The sequence below is a fragment of the Vulpes lagopus genome, chromosome 18 (assembly GCF_018345385.1).
Source record: "Vulpes lagopus strain Blue_001 chromosome 18, ASM1834538v1, whole genome shotgun sequence".
NCBI lineage: Eukaryota > Metazoa > Chordata > Mammalia > Carnivora > Canidae > Vulpes > Vulpes lagopus.
Window position 1 is genome coordinate 26,628,654 of NC_054841.1, and position 25,475 is coordinate 26,654,128.

The 25,475-nt window shown below is 38.0% G+C and overlaps 1 protein-coding gene across 4 annotated transcripts in view; it reads right to left on the bottom strand.

Annotated features, from left to right (window-relative positions):
• TPX2 (TPX2 microtubule nucleation factor) overlaps positions 1 to 24,307 on the bottom strand; it is a 64,615-nt gene extending 40,308 nt beyond the window's left edge. For 2 of the 4 annotated variants that reach the window (XM_041732168.1, XM_041732165.1), the window contains exons 1-6: positions 24,236 to 24,307; positions 23,423 to 23,475; positions 20,933 to 21,047; positions 10,524 to 10,697; positions 8,331 to 8,453; positions 3,870 to 3,996 (exon numbers count right to left, since the gene is read on the bottom strand). In XM_041732168.1, the coding sequence (XP_041588102.1) occupies positions 3,870 to 3,996; positions 8,331 to 8,453; positions 10,524 to 10,629 (356 nt within the window). In that variant the 5' untranslated portion in view covers positions 10,630 to 10,697; positions 20,933 to 21,047; positions 23,423 to 23,475; positions 24,236 to 24,307. The other 2 variants (XM_041732167.1, XM_041732166.1) reach the window with 2 other exon arrangements.
• Positions 24,308 to 25,475: the final 1,168 nt, after the last annotated feature.

Consider the following 25,475-nt stretch of genomic DNA (forward strand, 5'->3'; position numbering starts at 1 on the left):
CGCGCCCTGAGCCAAAGGCAGGCACTAAACCGCTGAGCCACCCAGGGATCCCCCCACTGTGTATTTAGTAGGATGGCACAAAGTTAACATCTTACTAACTTGAGGTGTCAGTAGACAAACGTTGGAGCTGGCAGAGGGCTGAAAATTTAGAGACAGACTCCAGAAGTAAGAGAACTACAGAGAGGATGAACACTTAGCTGAGTATAAACTCTCCCCTAAGTCTTGGCTGACCTCTAACCTTTACAGGCCCAGGGGAAACTGCAAGGAGCCAGACTAAAAAAGCATCAGCTATGTATGCAAATATATGAATAGCCAATAATCACATGAAAATGTGGATCAACATCATTAGGCCTCAGAAAAATGAAAATTAAAAACAATGAAGTATTGAAAAAACTGACAATACCAAAGAGTTAGCTAGGATACAGAACAACTGAAACTCTCCTATAATGCTAGAGCAGCCCGGGTGGCTCAGTGGCTTAGCACCTGCCTTCAGCCCAGGCATGATCTTGGAGACCCAGGACTGAGTCCCAAGTCGGGCTGCCTGCATAGAGCCTGCTTCTCTCTCTGCCTGTCTCTCTCTCTCTCTCTCTCTCTCTACTCTGTGTCTCTCATGAATAAATAAAATCTTAAAAAAAAAAAAAAAAACTCTCCTATACTGCTAGTGGGAAGATAAATCACCTTGGAAAACATTCTGGCTATTTCTTATAATATACATTTTACATTATGGCCCAGCAGTTGTACTCCAAAGTATTTACCCAAAAGAAATACATGTCCTCACAACTATTCATAGCAGCTTTATACAGTCCCAAACTGGAAACAACCCAAATGCCCATCATCTGGTGAATGGATAAATAAATCGTGGCATACTGACTCAGTAGAACTTACTATCAGCTATAAAAAGGAACAAACTACTAATAAACACAATGACAAGTATGAATCTCAAAAACACATGCTAAGTTAGATGTCAGATATAAAAGAGTACTGTATAATTCCATTTATTATTATTATTTATTTTTTAATTTAATAATTTAATAATTTAATTTTTAATTTAATTTAATAAATTTAATAATTTAATAATTATTTATTATATATATTATAAATAAATTTAATAATTTAATTATTATTATTATTATTTATTATTAAAGAACGAGAGAACTTTCTGAAGTGACGGAAATGTTCTATATATTTTGATTGTAAGATTTATGGTTGCATGGTGATATGTATTGTCAAAACTGATCAGACTTTATATTTACAATATGCAAATTATTATCCAGCAAAATTAGTTAACTTTTAAAAATGAACTGGGAATCATAAAAATTAGAAAGAAAGAAGACAAAGCATATGAATACAGGACTATTTTGGGCCATTACTTAAATTTAACATACAGTGATGTTATAAAGTCAAGAGAAGAATAGCTGGGTGTCTTTAGGGAAAAATGGCTAAGGGATAAGATATCAAAAATTAAAACATATGTTTGTGATAAAGCAATACCTCCATGGAAAAATTATTATTACAAACTAAGGCCTTACTGACTCTTAACTATTTTGTGTCAAAGAAGTTTTGGCCGGGATCCCTGGGTGGCGCAGCGGTTTGGCGCCTGCCTTTGGCCCAGGGCGCGATCCTGGAGACCCGGGATCGAGTCCCACCGTCGGGCTCCCAGTGCATGGAGCCGGCTTCTTCCTCTGCCTATGTCTCTGCCTCTCTCTCTCTCTCTCTCTCTCTGTGACTATCATAAGTAAATAAAAATTATTAAAAAAAAAAAAAAAGAAGAAGTTTTGGCCATCTTTCAGCCTACCCAGTGAAACCATGTGACAATAAAATAGTAGGAAGGAATTTGTATGACTATCTACACCTTCCTAACCCATCTGCCATCTTTTTTTTTTTTTTAAGATTTTATTTATTTATTCGTGAGAAACACAGAGAGAGAGAGAGAGAGAGAGAGAGAGAGAGGCAGAGACACAGGGAGAGGGAGAAGCAGGCTCCATGCAGGGAGCCCGACATGGGACTCAATCCTGGGTCTCTGGGATCACACCCTGGGCCAAAGGCAGCACTAAACCATTGAGCCCCCCGGGCTGCCCACTATCTGCCATTCCTTTCCAGATCAGGCAACTCTGGACTCAGATAACTCGGAGATCTGAAATTAATGGCACTAATGTTTTACCTCTTATTATGCATTTTCACAATGCATTATCATTTACTGTACTGTCACGTACCATCCCATTTGGCCCTTTATGACAAGAAGCCTGAGGGATATGGTTATTCTCAATAAGCTGAGATTTTGAGTGGTAGAAGTACCTGCTGTATAAATGAAACAAAGCAATAAACCATCCAGATTGTCTAACTCTGAGGGCAGCTGAATTCCTGTTAAACCATCACTTCCAAAATCCATTCAGAATTCAGTCCAAAAAAAAAAAAAAAAATTCAGTCAGGATGAAAGGTAATTATATATAAAATGGAGAAATGAAGACATTAACATTATCCCAAATTCTGAAGAAATCTATAGGACACTAGGTCCCTTTTCTGTAGGCTTCACTTCACAATCTAAACACAGAACACGGGCAGCCCCAGTGGCTCAGCAGTTTAGCATCACCTTCAGCCCAGGGCGTGATCCTGGAGACCCGGGATCGAGTCCCATGTTAGGCTCCCTGCATGGAGTCTGCTTCTCCCTCTGCCTGTGTCTCTGCCTGTCTCTCTCTCTCTGTGTCTGTCATGAATAAATAAATAAAATCTTTAAAATAAATAAATAAACAGACAAACAAATGAACATGGAACAGAAACCACAGAATCAACCAGTAGCAATCTCTTAAGACTCGTGTGCTATATGGTTGGTTGAGATTTTATAGAATTCTTTGATTAAAATGGGCTTCTTCACTTGGGATACCTGGGTAGTTCATTTGGTTAAGTGTCCAACACTTGATTTGGGCTCAGGTCATGATCTCATGATTCGGAGATCAAGCCTGGTGTCTGGCTCCGCACTCAGCATAGAATCTGCTTGAGAGTCTCTCCTCTTCCCCCACTCGCACGCTCACTCTCTCTCTCAACTAAAATGAATCTTTAAAAATAATAATAATAATAATAAAATAAATTTTAAAAAACCATAAAATGGGCTTCTTTACCAAAAAAGATAAGGATAAGCTTGTATGATACTATCCTCAAAAGGCAATACCCTATGCCAGCATGAGGCTTTACAAAGGTTAATTTCATCACTTTTGAGCAACAAAATATGTTATTATCTGTATATAAATAATATCACTTGTCATGCCTCTTCTTTGAGGATATTCTAGGTAACATCAAAGTATAAAGCAATAGGGGCATCTACATGGCTCAGTTAGTTGGGCATTCAACTCTTGACTTTGGCTCAAGTCATGATCTCAGAGTTGTGAGACTGAGCTCTGCATGGGTCTCCATGCGGTGTGGAGCCAGGTTCTCTCTCGGCCCGACCCCCTTCTCTCTCTCTCTTAAAAAAAAAGAAAAAAAAAAAAAAGATACTGATGCAAATGCAACAAAGACATTGAATGTTTTAAGACCACCAGTGCCAAGACTTGCTTCTTAACCCATCCACCCATCCATCCATTCATTCAAGTATTTATTCAGCTTCTGCTCCTCCAGACACTGTTAAGCATGGTAAGAATATACAATGCTTGCCCTTATGAAATTAATTATTACCTATAAACAGGAAAAAATATCTGTCATATCTATCATATAGTCACACCAGTAAGTTGCAACCCATACTATCTACAATTCATAAATGTTATGAAGATTTAATGAGGTAATATAAGAGTCTAATGTAGTATAGGACACATAGTCTAACAATTATTCGTTGAACATCATTAATATAATCATCACTTTGAGCCTTGAAACAGTCTTACCTCTGAGGCTGCACTGGAGTATTTTTTGAGGTGGTTCCCTTGACTTCCAGGGAAGAACAAATATTTGATGGAATGGACTGTTCCACCAGATTTTCTTTTTCTGCCTCTTTGTAGTAAGTGTTTTCAACTGTGGGAGAACAAAAACTAGTTAGCACTCAAATCCCAAGGAAATAAGTTGGAGATGAGAAACATATATATACATATAAATAGGACTTAACACTAGACTGAAAACTGCGTGCGTGTATATATATATCCCTTCTAGGCAGTGGAATCACTGCCTAGAAGTCCAGTGACATCTTATACAGAAGACCAATTTATAAAATCTACTTTGGTAGAAGCTGAAATGTAGGATCTAAGGTCTATCTGCCAGCCTAAGTTGACACCACAGAGAAAAGGATCTCTGACTTTTAATGCTGATATAATTATATTATCAGGCATTATGGGTATAACCACCAGTTTTTCTCCCCTCCAGAAATTAAAAACACTAAGAGTTAAAAGACGTAGCATTTGAAAAAAGGGATTATACAGGCGGGAAGGGGAAGGAGATATTTTATCATAAGTTCTGCTGATGTTAGCATGGTCATTGTGGAACAGAAGGGAAAAAAGCACTATTAGAATAAGGAAACAGAAAAAAAAAAAAAAAAAAAGAATAAAGAGAAAAGAACCACCAAGTAAAGGCTTCATGGAAGAAACAGCATTTGTTGAAATAGCTTATGAACTGAGCCTTGATGAAAGAAAAAAACTCCAATCAAGTAACAGGAAAGAAAAATCAGGCTATGAAAACACATTTCATGCATTGTTTATTCCAAAGAACAATCATTTGGCTCATTCCCTAAAGAAGCTTTTTTTCTGGAGGAGAGTAAAAGAAACAAAAAAACGATAGTGTATTATGTCAAGGCTACAATAGAGGCACTTACCCCATTTAAAAGCAGAGATGATAAAATTTTTTAAAATGTAATATAAAAATTTAACAGGGGTGCCTGGCTGGCTCAGTCAATAGAGCATTATGACTCTTGATCTCAAGGTTGTAAGTCTGAGTCCCATGTTGGGTGTAGAAATTACTTAAAAATAAAATCTTAAAAAAATATACTATATACTGTCTACAAAATAAATGCACGTAAAATATAAAGACACACCATGCTAAAACTAATCAAAAGAAAGCTGGAATGGATATATTAACATCAGACAATGCAGATTTCAGAGCAATGAATATTACCAGAGATAAAATGATCCTTTCAAAATGATAAAATGGTCAATCCCTCAAAATGCCATAACAACCTAAATATTTATGTACCTAATAACAGAGCTTCAAAATACACAAAGCAAAAAGTACAAGAAATAGATAAAACCATAAGCATAGCCTGAAATTTCAATCTGTCTCTCTAGTTTATGGAATAAATTGACAGAATAATCAGTAAGAATATAATAGTCATAAATAACATTAGCAAATGTGTATGGCTGTATTCCAATAAAACTTTATCAACAAAAATATGTTGCAGTCAACTCATCAAGAGGACATAACAATTACAAACATGTATGCATATATACATATATGTATGCATGTATATATATTACATATATGTTATATATATACAAAGCCACAGATACATGAAGGAAAAACTGAAAAAATTAAAGGGAGAAGTAGACAATTCAACAATATAATTGAAGATTTCAGTATCTCCATTTTCAATAATGGATAGTACACTTAGATAGAAGATCAGTAGAAGAAAGGAAATAGAAGAAAGGAAATAGAAGACTTGAGCAACACTATCAACCAACTTGACTCAACTGACATTATGTAATTCTCCACCCAAAATGACAGCAGAATACACATTCCCTTTTAAGTACACACAGAACATCTACCAAGACAGACCACATTCTGGGCCATGAAACAATACATTCAAAAGGATTCAAGTCACACATTCAAAAGTAATATTCTTTAACTGCAATGGAATTAAATCCCTCAAGAAATCAATAATAGAGACTATTTCGAGAACTGCCCCCACCATATATTTGGAAATTAAATAACACATTTCTAAATAACATTTAAATAACTTCGAACTAGTAGAAATACAAACTACCAACCCTCTTTCAAGAAGAGATAACCTGTATCTGTTAAGAAACTGAATTTGTAGTTAAAAAACTTTTCTACAAAGATTCTTTCTACAAAGAAAATGTCAGATGGGCTGAGTGCAGAGCCTGATGCAAGGCTAAATCCCAACACCCTGAGATTATGACCTGAGCCAAAATCAAGAGTCAGATGCTCAACTGACTAAGTCACCCAGGCACCCCAACTAACCCATCATATCATACTTAATGGTGAAAGCCTAAATGCAACAATCGGTATGTCTACCCTTTCCACTCCTATCCAATATCCTTCTAGCCAGTACAATATGCAAGAAAAAGAAATAAAAGGCGTATTTACAGATGACATGATCATCTATTTAGAAATCTGATGGAGGGCAGCCCCGGTGGCACAGCAGTTTGGCGCCACCTGTAGCCTGGGGTGTGATCCTGGAGACCCAGGATCGAGTCCCACATCGGGCTCCCTGCATGGAGCCTGGTTCTCCCTCTGCCTGTGTCTCTGCCTCTCTCTCTGTCTGTCTATGAATAAATAAATAAAATCTTAAAAAAAAAATTACCTATTAAAAAAAAAAAAGGAAATCTGATGGAATCTAGGGGCACCTGGGTAGCTCAGTTGGTTAAGCATCTGCCTTTGGCTCAGGTCATGATCCCAGGGTCCTGGTATCGAGGCCCCCTCCACCTACCCCCCGGCTTCCTGCTCAACCAGGAGTCTGCTTCTTTCTCTCCCACTCCTCTCCAGTTTGTGTTCTCTCTCTCTCTCTCAAATAAATAAAATCTTAAAAAATAATAGAAATCTTAAAGAATCTATAAAAAAAAAAAAACCTACTAAAACTAATAAGTGAGTTTAGAAGGTAGCAGGATAAAAGATCAGTATATAAAAATTAATTTTATGTCCTTGTATTAGCAACACAATAGGAAATTAAAATTAAAATAGAAGTATGAAAAGAACTTTGAGAACACAAATCAGGGGAATCAGAGAAAAAAAGGGTATTTGAGCTGGACCTTGGATGATAAGTAGAAACTTTTCAGTTATATTAAAATGCAGAGGGAACAGCACTAATAGACAGGTGAGAACATGTAATATGAAAAAACACAGACTATGGGACTTAAGGCACATGAATGTAAGCAAGGTACATGGTCTTGGCACATAACAGACCCAGCAGAAGTCTCTTGCTTTGGGGCACACTGTTGACAAAACAGTCTTAAATGGAGAGTAGTCCAAATAAATTAGGTAGTATTACCTAATATTCTTTCAATTCAAGAAGAGCACAAGAGCAGAGAATCTGCCACACCTAATGAAGTAATGAAATTCACCTGAGAGAGCACTCAGGCCACACGTGTTCCAAGCATGCCATACAGTTCTAATCCCTTCTGTAAGAAAGATAATGGATGCAAAAGTTCAGGGTCCTTGTCCTGATCCCAAATTCAACAGATGTCATCTGTGCTCATGAATTATTTGAAAGTCATCCTAGCAGCTTAGACTTTGTAAATTAGAAAAGTTCACTAAAAATACAGCTATTTCCTGGTATGGCTCCTCTAGTTGATGGTCTAATTGAAGCCAGTTTCAGATTTATCTGTTAAGAGTAATTTTCAAATATTCTAAATTGATTGTGGTGATGATTGGACAACTACTCTATCAACATACTATAAAAAAAAAAAACACTGAAATGTACGCTTTAGGTGATTTGTACAGGTGAATTATATCTAAATATAGCTATTATTTCAAAAAATCACTTTTAAGGATGTATGATCTCTTTAAAAATGCTTTTCTTCTGATGAAATAGACAATATTCCGATTAGTAACCACCAGTGTAAATGTCAATTATCTTTTAAAATCAAATACATGACTCAAAGAATTGTTGTACAGTGGCAAGGAATACATTCTTCTCTCCTGCTCTTTTGTTCCTAGTCAGACTCAGGTTTGTTAAATCTTGTCATAAAAAGAAAACAGTTACACCTCTGGCAATAAAAGTCTACGTTAGCTTAAGTTCCAAGAGATTTTTTTTTTTAAAAAGTGTAGTGCATTATTAGTGTTACATTCACCATGAAATAAATTAGCTCACTTCACCAATAATAAACCAAAGGATACAGCATTTAGGTAATTTCCCCGATCCCTCAGGCTCTTAATACAGTGTTCCACCATTCTACCAAGGAGTTTTTTTTCTATTTTTTTTTAAGGATTTTATTTATTTATTCATGAGAGACAGAGAGAGAGGCAGAGACAGGCAGAGGGGAGAAGCAGGCTTCCCACAAGGAACCCGATGTGGGACTTGATCCGAGGACCCTGGGATAACACCTTAAGCCAAAGGCAGATGCTCAACCGCTGAGCCACCCAGGTGTCCCCAAGGAGCTTTTCTCTAAGATGATCTTTCTTACCTGGTCTCAAAGGTGTGACAATAGCTTGCTGAGGATTAGGCTTCCTCAGAGGAGTTTTGTCCTGAAAAAGCCCTGCTATGCCATTCTTCCCAGAAAACTTATTCTCCAAATTGGCCTTCTCTTCTGTGAAAAGGTAAAAGCATCATCATTTAAACAATCAGCATGGAAGCAAAATAAATCAGTGCCATGCACTTAAATTAGGCCCTAAACCCCCCTACTAGTATACTTCTAAATCATTTGGCAATTACAAACAAAGGTCTAGTGATCAAAAGGAAATGAGTACACATTATAAGTCAGAGATAGACTGTAAAAACTAGCAAAACTATCACCAAAACACTAGCAACACTAAACAATGTATCATAGTAAAGGAGAAGTGCAGACTCTGCATTGTGAATAGCTACTTATCTTGGCTTGATACACATTTGGACCATACAAGCATGAACTGGCCTAAAACATCATGTTCCTCTTAAAGAAAACCGTAGCTATTAAGATTTGCAGGGCTTGGGGATCCCTGGGTGGCGCAGCGGTTTAGCGCCTGCCTTTGGCCCAGGGCGCGATCCTGGTGACCCGGGATTGAATCCCACGTTGGGCTCCCTGCATGGAGCCTGCTTATCCCTCTGCCTGTGTCTCTGCCTCTCTTTCTCTGTGTGTGTGACTATCATGAATGGATAAATAAAATCTTTAAAAAAAAAAGATTTGCAGGGCTTACAAGGGACATCTTATGGTCTATTTGAGTTGAGGTTCTTCTTCAACGGAGTGGCAGGAGGTGGGTGTGTAACAATGGAACACAGCTAGGCTCTCTCAAGGAATTTTATCTTAGGTTCTGCTATGCCCAAACATTAGCTTCTGCCAACAGCCTACCAAAGATAGAAGTTTCAGGAACATGGTGAGCCCCAGCAATAACACTCTGCATGCATATTCTGACTGCAACTGTGTAAAAAGATGTATTTGGAAGAGAATAGAAAATAATAGAACTAAGATGGTTTTGAAAGAAGAATGGGACTAATTATTTTCTTCCACACTATATTTAATAGTATCATTGTATTATGATAGTATTGTATGATATGCACAGATATTATATTATGATATAATAATATTTCCTATTTTGTTTTTAAAGAAACTTAGAAATAGACAACCCACACTTTTCCTCAGGATTTCAGTAAAGCAAAGACACAGGACAGTTGGCCCTCTTCTCCACCCTTCCTTAACACCACTTCCAACAGATCCTTCCTCTCAGGATCTCCACTACATACCATAAAAGGCCTTTTGCAAGAAAATGGCATGTACCATCACATTTGAACACTACCTTATAAGCAATAAGTGCCGCTGCAATCGATTCATTTTTTTCTTCCATCACATACTGATTTTTTTTTAATATAGAGGATAAGGACACGAGAAAGAATAAAATGAAGAGACCCTAGCAACTATTAGCCTGACATATCAGTGGTCTCACCATATTATTACAAAGTAATATGAAAACATAACCACATCCTTATTTGTTGTTGGCCTGGTATCAGAGTTTGTGTCAAACTATATGTTATGACCCAACATCAGGCAATCCTATCTCTGGGGACTGGGTTTTGAGTAGCATAATCCCTCTAGCTAACTATGAATTGATGAAGGGAAGTAAGAGGCAGATAACTGTAGTTATAAAAAAGCAATACAAGAATCCTTGTGATGTTAGAACTGTTCAATATCTTGACAGTGGAAGTAGATACACAAACCTACGCAGATGACCTACATAGAACTTACTACATCAATGAGTACAAGTGAAACTGTGGAAATCTGAGTAAGATAGGTGGATTACATCAATGTCAATATCCTAGTTATATATTATATTCTGTGCCCGAGGACAGTAGAGCAAGTTTTTATGTGGCTGCCAACACTACAGACATGTTTTGAGTCCTAAAGTTTCACTTAACTTTGCTTCATCTGGATTTTCCCATATATCCCAACAGATTGAGTACTTATCATTCTTAACTGCAAAAATAACATTGATTTGTACTGGATAGTCCATCTTTAAAACATTGGGCATTTCAATTATTTCTATCATATCATGGATGATAAAGTATCTTAGTGTAAAAAAGCATTATATTTTAGTTATTTTCTTGCATTACCTTCTATTTTTTGAAAGGTACTCAGAACAAAGCAAGCCATTAACCCTTAAAATGGCCAGAGAAAGCAAGCACTTACCAAACCAAGAATCTATGTTTTGGGCATCTTCCTCATCATCCAAAGAGGTAAAATTGATAAAGTCCGTGGGAGCATCATAGGAATAGGAAGTTTTAACTTGTGACATTGTCCCCTGCCTTGGTACAGAAGAGCAGGTTTTTCCCAGTTGTCGTGTCACGTTTTTCAAAAGATCACCTTTTAATGAAAGAAATTGGTTGCACATTAATCTAATATACTGATTCCTCAGCAATTACTTTGCTTTTACTACCACATTTACATTCTAAAAATGACCTGGACAACACATCTTACTTTTCAAAACAAACTAAAAGTTAATTTTTCTTTTTTTTCTTTTTTAAAGATTTTTTTTTTCAATTTTTAAGCAATGTCTACACCCAATGTGAGGCTCGAACTCAATTACAAGATCAAAAGTCGTATGCTTCAGGCTCTATTACCAAAGCTATAATCATCAAAAAACAGTATGGTTCTGGCACAAAAACACATAATCAATGGAACAGAATAGAGAAACTCCTGAGATGGACCCTCAACTTTATGGTCAACTAATCTTCAACAAAGCAGGAAAGAACATCCAATGGAAAAAAGTCTCTTCAACAAATGGTGTTGGGAAAATTGGGCTGTCACATGCAGAAGAATGAAACTGGACCATTACCTTACACCATACACAAAAATAGACTCAAAATGGATGAAAGACCTAATGTGAGACAGGAATCCATCAAAATCCTAGAAGAGAACACAGGCAGCAACCTCTGTGACCTCAGCTACAGCAACTTCTTGCTAGATACAGATACATCTCCAAAGGCAAGGGAAATGAAGGTAAAAATGAACTACTTGGGACCTCATCAAGATAAAAAGCTTTTGCACAGCAAAAGAAACAGTTGACGAAACCAAAAGACAACCAACAGAATGGGAGAAGATATTTGCAAATCTCTTATTCTATAAAGGGCTAGTATCCAAATCTTTAAAGAACTTATCAAACTAAACACCCAAACTACAAATAATCCAATCCAGAAATGGGCAGAAGACATGAACAGACATTTCATCAAAGAAGACATAGAAACAGATACATGAAAAAATGCTCCACTTCATATTGTTGACAATTATATGATCTCACTCATATATGGAATTTAAGAAACAAAAGAGAATCATAGGAAAAAAATAAAACAAGATGAAATCAGAGAGGGAGACAAACCATAAGAGATTCAATCATAGGAAACAAACTGAAGGTTGCTGGAGAAGCGAGGGGGGATAGGGTACCTGGCTGATGGACATTAAGGAGGGCATGTGATGTAATGAACAGTGTGGGTTTTTTTAAGATTGATGAATCATTAATCTCAACCTCTGAAACTAATAATACATTACATGTTACTTAATTGAATTTAAAATCTTCTTTAAAAGTTATATGCTTTACCAACTGAGCCAGCCAGGAGCCCCAAAGTCAGCTTTTCTTTTTTAGTAACTTGAAGACACTCCTTGCGATAAATATATTGGAATTAAAAAGAGGCAAAGTTTGGTGAGTACCTACAACATGTCAGGTAGGCACCATATCAAGTGTTTTACAGTCATTCTTTTATTTTCCCTCAGTCTACCTTTTTCTCACTTCTAGCCTCTCCCATCCAATTTACACTCTCTCTGCTCTGAATAACCTAATTTCTGAAACAAACCATTAAGTTCTATACCTACTAACAAAAATCTTACTCATCATTCAAAGTCTAATCCAATTCTCTACAAATTTTGCCAATTTCCACCTATCATACTAATTCTTGCCTCTCCAAAGCCATAGTTAAAATAAAATCATCCAATTTTATATTAGTTAACTATGCAAATGCCTCTTCTAGCAGGCTGTCAAGTTCCTGAAGCCAAGGACTGATTTTACTCACTTGTGTATACCTCATCCATCAAGGTGCTTAGAACAGTATCTTATCTCAAGTAAGAGCTTGGTACATTTTGCCAACTACAGATTTTCTTTCTTTAGAAATATTTTCATAAAAATACTATTCCTGGGCATGAAGAGAAAGACCTTAAGAAATATATAAAAGAAGGTGCCTGGCTGGCTAAGTAGGTAGAGCACGTAACTCTTGTAGGTTCAAGCCCAAGTAGGTTGGAGAGACTGCTAAAAATAAAATCTCAAAAAAAAAAAAAAAAAAAAAACCCACAAAAAACAAAAAAACATAAAAGGCACATGTCAAAGGAACAAGTCAAACATATGGGTTCATCCCTACTCTCCTGTACAAAGTTCTCACTGTCCTGTAGAAACCTGTGTGGGGGAAAAAAAAAAAGAAACCTGTGTAGGTTTAAAGTCAGCCCCCACTCTAGGTCTCTATGGTTAAGAAAATATCTGGAAGTAGTCTGAAAAACAGCCTGAAGGACACACTGACTGGCAAATAGTTCCCCTATGAAACCCAATGAGCCACTTGTCTTCATCCAGAGAACAACATGTACTTAAAGTATTCTGTATCTTGGAACAGAAGTAGATACCAGTAATCACTTGCATACACATTTATTAAATTAAGTATCTTTCTTTAAGCATTATTTTATTATAAAAATACATTCTCATCAAAGAAATTAGATCACCAAAAAAACTCTTACAAAAATAATAATCTACAATGCCACAGTATTCCAGTCTGTTTCTCATTCTTTTTCTGTATATACAGACTTATCTATGAATCTGCTTCACATATTGTGAGCTTTTTCCATGTCAATACATATAGATATTTCAACAATTGATGGCTGTACCGTAATTTATTTATCCCCTATTTTTAGGCATTTCCCAATATTTTCACTTTAAAGATACCACTAGAAGAATATCCTTGTAGCTCAATTTCTGTACACAACCATAATTCTATCCTTAAGATAAATTCTTAAAAATGGAATTGCTGGAGAGGCACCTGGATGGCTCAGTTGGTTAAGTGTCTCCTTCAGCTCAGGTCATGATCTTCAGTGTCCTGGGATCAAGCCCTGCGTTGGGCTCCCTGCTCAGTGGAGAGCAAGAGTATTAATCACCTACTCTTATAACGAAAGTCATCACCTTGATCACCACCTTCCAGACTTGGGAGTAGCCATGAACAGTTCTGGCCAATGAGAACAAAGAAAGAATCTGCTGAGGGATTCACAGGAAAACTTTCCTAATACAACCACAACCCTGTTCCTGCCCTCTCCTTTGACCCTTCTTCTTGCCTTAAAAGCAAATGCAATGGCTAGAATATAGCAGCTATCATGCACATAAGTGGATGGCCAAGAAAATAATGTTGGCCTCAACGATGCTGAGCTACTGAACATTGATCAAGGATCATTAACCACCTACCTCCAAACAATAATACTCTTTTTGTATAAGTCACTATAGACACATTTTCTGTCACTTATAGCCCCAAACAATCCCAACTAACATAGAAGTCCAGGATTCTAGACCTATCTCTGGTACTTACTAGACATATATGACAACAGGTAAGTCACTCTACCTTTCTGCCTACCTACTTCCCATAAACAAATGAGAAAGCATTTCAAGTGCTATAAAATACACTACTGTAAGATTTTTTTTAAAGATTTTATTTATTTATTCATAAGAGACACAGAGAGAGAGGCAGAGACACAGGCAGAGGGAGAAGCAGGCTCCATGCAAGGAGCCCAATGTGGGACTCAATCCCGGGACTCCAGGATCACGCCCTGGGCTGAAGGCAGGTGCTGAACCGCCAAGCCACCCAGGGCTCCCACTACTATAAGATATTATCACTGCCTTTTGACCTACTGGTATCTCTCTTCTCCTTGACCACATTTGTATTCAAAAGGCCCTTACTGAAAGATTTCCCAGTGACTGATAGTGGTTAAAATTCCCCTGCTGCAAGGAAGAAGTTTTCCTGTTCTTGTGAACAAACATGCTGGAAGACATGGGAAAATCTTGGATTCCCATGATCTTAATGCCTAACCCAGGTCACTGGGAACACTTCCCAGGCAGGAATGTAATGAAGACTACTAAAGTTGGGGGAGGGAAAAGGCAGGAATGTAATAAATGCAACAACCCCACTTAAGCTTCCTAAAAATCATGATTTCCACCAAAGCATGCTACTGAAAACCACCTGGAAAGCTTTCAAATTTAACCCATCACACTCTCTCTCTCTTTTTTTAATTATGGAGCTACACAGCTACCCTCTTTGGAGGGCAACTGCATTTTTTTTTTTTTTATAGATCTTGCCAAATGAAAAAGTACTATAGCATCATTCACAAAAGCCAAAAAACTAAAAGCCAAAATTCCACCAAGAGAAGACTGGTTGAATAAATTATGGCACAATCATACAAAATATTAAGTAACTTTAATATTAGGTAATTTTGCATATGTGATATGTACACAATGAGCTCCAAGAGCTATTAAGAAAAGCAAAATATAAAAGTGCATACTCCCATTCATGTTAAAAAGAAGCAAAGGGGTAATATATACATATATATCTTTGTACGTACATAAGACTATTGTGAAAGGAGACATAAAAGGGCTAACAGGATTTGGGTCTGGAAAAAGAGCTAGGAGTTCTGGGTCAGGGGAAGACTTTTCACTATATGAACTTTAATACTCTTTGGATACATTTTATTATATAAATACATACCTTTTCAGTTTTAAGAACTTCCAGTACTTATTTCCCCCTAAGTTGGTGTTTACAGTCCACAAATCACTGGGCTTTCTGGAATTTTTATTAAGTACTCTTGGTAATCCAGCAATAATTGTTAAACCTCTTGTTTTTTGGAAATAAGGTTTCCTATTTAAGTGGTCTATAAATTGGTTACTAACTTCACTTATCCAACTGTTACCATTCTTTCTTTTTTTAATGTTTCTGTATAAAAATGAAATGCTCCTGGGTATTGACTTAATAAAAAGTATACAAGCTTGAAAAAAAAAAAAAAAGCTAAAAAAAAAGTGCTATTAATTACTGAGTACTTATGACATGCCAGACACTGTTCACAGTGTTTTACATGTATTAACTCACTAAATCCTCCAACAGTCCTATGAGGTTAAGTCCTATTATCTTCATTTTACAGATGAGGAAATTGAGGCAAGGAGAAATTTACTACTTATTCATGGCCACACAACTAAGAAGTAGCAGAGCCAGCATTTGAACTCATAGGCCCTTATCCACTACCTCTCATATTTACTTTTTTTTTTTTTTTTAGGTGATCTCTATACCACATACATGTGGCTTGAACTCACAACCCCGAGATCAGGAGCCATGCACTTTACCAACTAAGCCAGACAGACACCCCTTTGTGTGTGTGTGTTTTTTGTTTTTTGTTTTTTAATTTTTATTTATTTATGATGGTCACACAGAGAGAGAGAGAGAGGCAGAGACACAGGCAGAGAGAGAAGCAGGCTCCATGCACCGGGAGCCCGACGTGGGACTCGATACCGGGTCTCCAGGATCGCGCCCCAGGCCAAAGGCAGGCGCCAAACCGCTGCGCCACCCAGGGATCCCTTTGTGTTTTTATATATTTTTTTTAATTTCTTCCCATATTTATTTAAAAATAGATATTTATGTAGATCAATATGAAATGTCAAGGAATAAGGGATAAAACCAGTTGTAGATAATAACTTCCAAATACTATTTACTACAGGCCGAGGACTTTACCAGGTACTTGACATAAATCATCTCATTTAAACTGCATTAAGAATATACAATATCAGTGGTTTAGCACCGCCTGCAGCCCAAGGTGTGATCCTGGAGACCTGGGATCAAGTCCCACATCAGGCTCCCTGCATGGGGCCTGCTTATGCCTCTGCCTGTGTCTCTGCATCTCTCTCTCTCTCTCTGTGTCTCTCATGAATAAATAAATAAAATCTTAAAAAACAAAAACAAAAACACAAGAATATACAATATCATAATCACCATTTTACAAATAAACAGGCTCAGAGTAATTAAGCTACTCCAAGATTACCCACTAGTAATGTAGCAGCGTTGGTTTTAAGACCAGGTCTGTGAGATTCCAAAATCTAGAGTCACTATAATGTACAGGTTTTCTATAACATTACTTCAAAGAGGAGGTAGGTAACCAAACCATACTAATCTATCAGACAAATACAAAAATTAACTCTGCTTTACACAAAACTAAGCAACCCTGACAAGCTGTTCATAAAAGAATACTGGTAAATTAAGAATCTTATTCTAAAAACACTGGGAAAGCTCTGAGCTGAACCATCCCATAAAGTAAAACAGTACCCTGTAATTTCTCTTATTCTTAGTTTGTACTTGTGCATGTAAAATTTTTGCTTTATTTCAGAAGGAAATCTATCTGAACCTCTCAGTGGATACTCTAGAGTAAGAGACAATGAAGAGGGTATTTAAGCAATCAGAAGGAGGGATGTCCTCTGAGGTCTAGGAGTGCATTTGATTGATGGGAGTCGAAAGGCAAGGGGTTTAAACCTAAATATGCCTAGTCTTTATTTAGGTGAAATTTTAAAACCAAAATACTATTTTTCTAACATGATCTCTTTTTTAAAAAACTTCTTTTAAGCTATCTTTGGTCTAGTATGACCAACTCAGGAGACCATCCCCACCTCCCCAACATCCCCAAAAAGGGAACAAATAAACAAAATACATATATCTCCACTGAGAAGTCTTGACTGTACAATAAAAGGTGATAGTACAAGTACATGAACAAAACCAAAAGTAACTACTTTTGGGTAACTGGGTTATGCCAGTTTTACTGTGCTGTTTCTCCCAAATAAAGTTAAGATATGAAACCTTCAAAAATTAAAAAGCACAGGCCTATTGGGAATGGAACAGGCCAGGGCCTGGGCCAACTGTTTAAATGAGAAAGCCCCAGGCATGATGGGAACTGGATACCTTCCTGCACCCCTTAATCAAGATTGAATTTCTGTCAACAGGTCTCACTGGAAAAAAAAAAAAAAAAGGAAAGAAAAGAAAGAAGAAAAAGAAAGAAAGAAAGAAAGAAAGAAAGAAAGAAAGAAGACACATGCGTCAACCACATTCCTCTAAACAAATCAGACTGCCAAGCAAGAGAATCAGCTTCACATTTCAAAATTATCTGAATCTACCACAGCTCTAGACCCCTGAAAAACTAGAAACATTCTGAATGAAGAAAAGCTCTTTCAGACCAGTAATCCTACAATAGAACTGAGAAATAAGTCTCGCTCATATTATGAACTACTTAGGTTCCTTTTAGAACTGTCTCTTAAGTGCCATCATCATATCATATAGTTCATTTTTGTTTCCAGAAAGCAAAGACTAAAGGATACATATAATCTCTTCCTTCAAGAAACTCATATTTGAGTGGAGAATACAGACAATTGTGATACAGGGTGATCAATGCTACAGCAGGGGAAAAACCAAGATCACTACGGAAATGCAGAGACGGGGATCAGGAGGGTCAGAGAAGGGTACCTGGTGGAAGTGATGCATAGAAGATACAGACAGCGTTGAGCACAGCATAACCTATAGAGATGTTGAATCACTATATTGTAAACTGAAACTAATGTAGCATTGTGTGTCAACTATACTCAAATCAAAAATTATTTAAAGAAGAAAAAGAAAAAAGATATGCATAAAAAACAAGATACAGGCAATCCTGCAGAGTTCTACAAGCTAAGGATGAATACTGATTTTTTCTAAGAGATAAATGGAAAGGGGAAACAAATTTAGGAAAAGCACATAACTGAAGAAGATTGAAAAAGAAGCAATGTAACTTGTTTCCACATTCATCTGAAATTAACCTCCATCTTGTCCTGTCCCTCTTCACTCTCAAACCAAAAATAACTAGCCTTGACAACATCTATAAATCAAAAGGTGCAAGTTCAGAGGAGGTGGGGGAAAACTGCAAAAGGGTGCATTCTAAGCAAGGTTGAAATAGTAGACTAGCAGCTCCTAAACAAAACAAAGACTTTGGTGTGACAGATGCTCTCAGGCACTTCACTATCCACCTTGTGAGCTGCATTATACCTACTTCTATTGGGAGAAAAATCATGAGTTAAACAACTGGTAATATAATAAACAGGGTAAGAGAGAGTAAGTCAAGACTCATTAGAAGTGTATTAGTTAAACAGTCCCATCCAAATAGTGCCATTTCCCCAGGCACACCCTCTCCTACTTTCACAAGGGATAAGAGATCCTGTTACCGAAACACAAGTTAAATAGAGTTGAGTTATTTTCATCCTACCCAAGCAGAAAACACCTACATTTTTTTTTTGTACATAAAGGATTAGCAGGAGCCAATAAATGGCAACATAATCCAGCATGCAATTTTAACTGTTAATCAAAGTCAGAAACTAAGTCTGAAGGAAGTTAATGGACTTCGTGTTTCCACATTTATGTTTGCTAACTTCTACATTGAAATTGGATCTGTTTACAGAAACAGATCCATGAAGCTTCCAAAATTGGGTCAATTTAAAATCCAATGACAATCCCTCACTGTCCAAGCATTCAGAAGTCAGCACAGGACACATGGACACTTGTTGTAATTCATCACTGTCCAGAAACCTCAAGCACATATATTTTTCATCATCTCTCTCCCAAACTTGTGAGTTATGGGTTACAAACTCAGTTCTGCTTTATTTAATTAATCCATAGAACTCTATAAACCCTAAACCACTCTTATACAACTAATAGGACCTGAATAAAAATCAATGATGTAATTTACCTTCAAACCAAATAATGATACAGATCTTTGTAGAATACTAAAAAAAATCTTTGTAGAATATCAGGATATCTTTGTAGAATATCAAAGTGTTCTGCTGTTTCAAGAGTAAGAAGCTGAAAGAGTTTGTAAGGGTTGACAGTGGGGCTGCAGGAAGTTACAATTCTCGTGAATACTCACTCAGTCTTGTAAAGATTTACATTCTTCAAAAGGTATCCTTCTTGGGATGTAGATACACAGATACCCAAGAACCTCAAAAAGTGATTACCTATGGGATGCCAAAAAGTGAGGTAGACTGTGGCAGGGTTAAAAGATTTCTAAGTATAAACCTTTTTATACTATTTCGATTTGTACCATGTGAATGTATCACATATTTTTAAAATATAAATTTGTGCCTGTGTGAATATACACTATTAAGTAGGTATGTAAATCAGCAAAATTTTCCTATGAGACAATTTGGTGTTATGTACCAAAGTCTTAAAAATATGCATTTTTTTTAAACTAACGATTTCACTATATGAAATACTATGGCAGAACCATATAATGGGGGGACTGCCTGGGTGGCTCAGTCAGTTAGGCATCTGCCTTTGGCTCAGGCCACGATCCCAGGGCTCCCGGCTCAGCAAGGCGTCTACTTCTCCCTCTCCCTCTGCTTGCCACTCCCCTTGTGCCAGCCCACGCACTCTCTCTCATTCTCTTTGTCAAATGAATAAATAAAATCTTTGGGGGAAAAAAAAAGAAGTTAAAAAAAAAACCATATAATGGAATACCACATAGCCATTAAAATTATGTTGTAGCAAAACTTAATGACATGAAAAACTGTTCATAACCTAATTATGAAGTCGAAAAAAAATAATGAAAGTTTTTAGTGTATGACTTTTTATTTTTTTAATTTTTAAAAAAATTTTATTTATTTATTCATAAGAGACAGAAAGAGAGACAGAGAGAGAGAGAGAGAGGCAGAGACATAGGTGGAGGGAGAAGCAGGCTCCATGCAGGGAGCCCAATGTGGGACTTGATCCTGGGACCCCAGGATTACGCCCTGGGCCGAAGGCATGCGCCAAACCACTGAGCCACCCAGGCGTCCCAGTGTATGACTTTTTAAAACCAAACACAGCACACAGAAAAGAATCAGAAAGAAACCTATCAAACTGTTAGCAATAGTTTATCTGAGAGGTAAGATAGTGAGTGAGAGTCTTTCTTTTGCTTTTCTGTATTAAATAAATTTCCTTCAAAATATGTTATTTCTAGTTTATTGTTGGAATTTTTTTAAACTTAATTTACAGAGTGCCTGGGTGGCTCCATTGGTTAAGCATCTGCCTTCAGCTCAGGTCATGATCCCAGGGTCCTGAGATCAAGCCCCTCATTGGGCTCTCTGCTCAGCAGGGAGCCTGCTTCTCCCTCTCCTTCTGCCTGCCCCCCACCTACTTGTGCTTTCTCTCTGTCAAAGAAATAGATTAAATAAATAAAATCTTTTTAAAAATTATTTATTTATTTGAGAGAAAACATGAGCAAGGGGGAGGGTCAAAGGGAGGGAGAGAAGCAAACTCCTCACTGAGCAGGGAGTCCAACATGAGGCTCAATCCCAGGACAATAGGATCATGACTTGAGCCAAAGGCAGATGCTTAACTGAATGAGTCACCTAGGCACCCCTCACCTTTTTTTTTTTTCTTCCCAAAATATGTTACTTTTGAAGACACATTAAAGCTAACCATTTTTGATGGTAATATATTAATGTTTCTCTTATTCCTTTTTGATATAACTTACTGTGGACACAGCCTTACCTGTGGCTTAATGCCAGTCAATCCACCTTCCTACAGGCTTGATTCAGAGTTGCAATATACTCTTTCACCTCTCTTCTGAAATACTGTAGTCTAGCAAGTATTTTTTATCAAGAACCTGGAAGAAACAGAAAGGTGATATAACAGGTTTACATTCTCTAGTAAAAATGGTTAACAGAGAATACAAAAGCGCTACAAAACACCAAGAATACCTACTTTCAAAACCAAAGAGTGCTTCTGAGAGCTAAGGTCTAAATAGCATAAGTCTATCCTTAACAATACCCTTAACTGTTGTTTCAGCTTAAGTTTTTTTAGTATATATTTGCTGTCTCAGGGTGTCTTTGAGATCATATACTCCCACTTTAAAACCATCTTTCCAAAATCTGCAGTTTAGGAACACTGACACCAAGGGGTGATACTGTGCACTTCTATCCTATTCAAACATTAGAATGGAAAGAAAAAAAAAAAAAAACTTACTATTTTTTTATTAAAAAAATTAAAAGTAGAAATATTGAGGCGCCTGGGTGGCTCAGTCATCTGAGCATTTGCCTTCAGCTGAGGTCGTGATCCCAAGGTCCTGGGATAGAGCCCCACATTGGGCTCTCTGCTCAGCAGGAAGCCTGCTTCTTCCTTCCCTCTGCCTGCCACTCCTCTTGTTTATGCTATCAAATAATTAAATAAATAAATCTTAAAAAAAAAAAAAAAGTAGAAATAGTATTCTTTAAAAATTTCCAAAGCCCCTTTCTCACTCAACATTAATCCCCCCCCCAAATTTCTCTATGCAAACAAAACCAGAACCCCTCCCAGTTATCTATACTTTTTTTTTTTTTTTAAGATTTTGTTTATTCATGAGAGACACAGAGAGAGAGGCAGAGACACAGGCAGAAGAAGCAGGCCCCATGCAGGGAGCCTTCTGTGGGACTCTATCCCAGGACCCTGGGATCATGCCCTGAGCCAAAGGCAAGATGCTCAACCACTGAGCCACCCAGGTGCCCCCATCTATACTTTTAACCAAGTACCTTGAACCACTGATCTCCATCTAGGTCTCTGTCTCAAATATGGACCTATCCACAAAATTATATGGGCTCTTAAATCTCCCAGTAGTCAATTCTATTTCCTAACTTTACTCATTGCAAAGAAAATTCAGTTTGCCAAAGAGTGTTTAGATCTCTCCTCTCTTCCTTCCTTCCCCAGCAATTCAAAAAGAATTAGGGAGAAAGACTGAAGAAAAAAATAGGTAGGGGATATAGAAGAACTCTGAATACCTCATGGCACCTAAATAAAACATGAAGGACTTTCCCACATAATCCTGTCTCGTAAAGAAGCTTAATTGCAAATGTAGGATAAGTTAACTTTATTAAGCTTGGAATACACAGACTTAAGCATAAGGCTGGCCAAAACAACCGTATTTTATTTCAAGTTTTAAAGTTTAAACAGATTTACCAACCTAGCTGAATACACCGTTTTTCATACCTACAATTTTGTAGTGAATTTAGATATCTTCCTGCCTATCCAATTCAGCAGATAGTAAGTGGACAATTTCTGTGCACCAAGACTGTTCTAGTTCTTGTCTAACCAAAGTCTGCTTATTAAGAGCCAGTTTGTGTTCCATCTGCTTCACAAAGACATCCTTGCCTATTTTAAAGATCATTGATCTCCCTTACCTCTACACTGCCAGGGCAGCTGCAATACATAACACTAGGGGACTCCAATGCTATCGTGTCTTGTTCAGATTGTCACTTGTCAATTTGAATCAGTGTTTTGTCCTCAAGCATACCAGAAAACCCATGAGAACATCGTACATCTGAATATCCATAGTATGTAAAACCAATCTGAGCACACAGTACATCCTCTCAAAAGTCGGTTAATTAGTTAAGTGAGTTGGGAGCCACAATAATTTTTATCCTGAGAGTGGCAACTTAACCCTGACCTAACACGCCCAACAGCCAAAACAACCAAGAGTGATATAGGGGTTGCTTGGCAGGGGGTATGACACACTGAGGCCACAATGCAAGGGTATCCTTACTATAGCAGTAAATAGTTCAAATTCTGACATGTAGGGCAGCCTGGGTGGCTCAGTGGTTTAGCACCGCCTTCCACCCAGGGGGTGATCCTGGAGACCCAGGATTGAGTCCTGCATCGGGCTCCCTGAGTGGAGCCTGCTTCTCCCTCTGCCTGTGTCTCTGCCTCTCTCTGTGTCTCTCATGAATAAATAAATAAAATCTTCAAAAAAAAAAAAATTCTGACATGTAATGAGTGAGACAAATATGAAGATAGGCCATAGGATGTCAAGACCAAGTAAAGCTGAATGAACCTGGGAGAACATAAAGCGATAACCTCAGCTCGAAATCCGCAGAGCACTCAACGCTGTCTGGTCCTAAGCAGGGCTGGGCTGATTATGATTAGGGCAAGCCCTTGGTACTTAACTACTAGAAAACTGTATGTGAGACAAAGAAACCCTACGTCAAGAAAAAGGGGGCAAAAGAATCCTACCTTATTATAAGTCTGGTTCACGCTTTTCCTTTCCTCCTCAGTCTACAAATGCTCTAGGAGAGAAAATTAGGCAGTAATTTTAGAATAATTAGGCAATAATCAAAGGGGGAGGGCTAAACGGATATGAATAAAACAGGATGAATTTTAAATCCCAAATAGAAAGACAACTCCAATTGGAATTCAAGTCCCGCAATTAATTATGTTCTCACTCCGTATCTATTACCTTTCTATCTTATACAATAGTTTTTAAATGTAGTTGTGACCACATCTGTTTTCCTCCACCAAAGCCACACTTCTTGAGGGCGGGGCTACCGTTTCACCCATTGCTTGAAAATCTAGATTGTGGGCCTCAGCTCCCTCCTGCATAAAGTGGAGCTAAGAATAGCTCCTGCTTCACTGCCTTGGTGAGATAATTAAGAAAACGTCTGCACGCAGAGTGCTTAGTCCACGAACGCTCATTTCATCTGTGCGCGGTAACAATGATCGTTACCGTTAAGAGCGTAGAGCCTCCCACAACCCCTACTTCCCCCTATTTCCCACGGCCGGCCTCGGCCTCTACCTGCAGACACAGCCTGCCAGCCTCGGTCCGGACACACTTCACGGAAAAATCCTGTCACCAAGAGAAGGGTAGTCCGAAGGCCGGCTCCCTCTCCGCCTGGCCTGGGAGGCGCCCACACACCAAGACCGCCTCAGAAGCCCGGGCCGAGAGGCGCCTGGAGGCGCTACGGGCTTGGGGGAGACCTCCGGCCGTTCGAAAATCAGAGAAAGGGCAGGCTGCGTCCCAGCCGCTCCCCGTTTCTCCCCAAGGCTCACCTCGCCACAGCTCTGACAACCAAGCGCCCGGAAGACCCGCGGCGGGACTCATTCAGTACCGTTGAAAATTTGAACCCAGGCTCCCTAGTTGAATCCACCAATCAGAGTGAGGGAACCGGCAATCCTTAGCCTCCCGATTGGCCCAGAGGATCGCAAGGACGCCGGAAGTTGGGATGCGACACAAGCAAACAACCGCCCCGGCATGCTCCTGGGAAATGTAGTCTCGTGCAACTTGCGTGAACCCTTTGGAAGAACTCTAATAAGGAAATTACTACAAAGCCCAGAATGCTCGACTCCAAATTATTCGGGAGAGGTAATACCAACTGGAGAGAGGAAGAGTCGCTTCAGGTAACAGAACGACGCGCACCTGGATTTCCCCAAAACCTTCACGAAAGAAAAATTTATTATTCTCCCTACTGTAGTGCATGGTGTCTTGGTCATAGGAATTCGCTTCGTTTTAGCATAGAGTCCCCTGTATACAACATAGACTCGCCCTCATCTCTTCTCCCAAACGTGAAGGAGTCTCTCCCAAGTCCTTATTGAGCCCATTCTCCGGTAAGGACTGGCTTAAAGCCGCGGCTTATGATTGGTTGGTCCTTCCCTTTTAATTCCATTTACGTCCCTTGTTTTATCGTCCTCGTATTTTAGAAGAGAAAACAAAAGGTTCAGAGAAGTTGAGTGAATAGTCTAAAATCAATAAATGGAGGAAGCGGAACTTGAATTAGGGACTTCTGGTCCTATACATCATCAATAATTACTTAGAAAATAATAGCAGCTACAAGAGGGGAAAGATCGCTGCAATAAAAATTACAACGTTTAAGAAAATAAGCTTAAGGCCTTTATCTGAAAATTTAAAACTGTAAAACTTGGTTGAATAACTACAAAAATACGTAAAGGAGATTATATGCTTTATTAGTGGATGGGGAGATCCAGTATTGTAAAGCTGTTAATTTTCCGTATGAAGAGTTCAAGGCAATTACAAGGAAATTCGCCAAGGTTTTGTCATGGAACTTGCCAAGTTGATTCTAAAATTTATATAGAAGAAAACACAAGAAGTGGCATCTGAATTTTGAAAAATAATGGGGGAGGCAGGTGACTGCCATACATAAGCTCTCATGAACATTAACATATTTGTAAATTATAGTTATGTTTAAAGTATGGTTAATTGACTCCATGGGGATATAATAGGGAAAATCCAGAAAGGAAAACTCTACAGAACAACAGATCTCGTTTCTTCAAA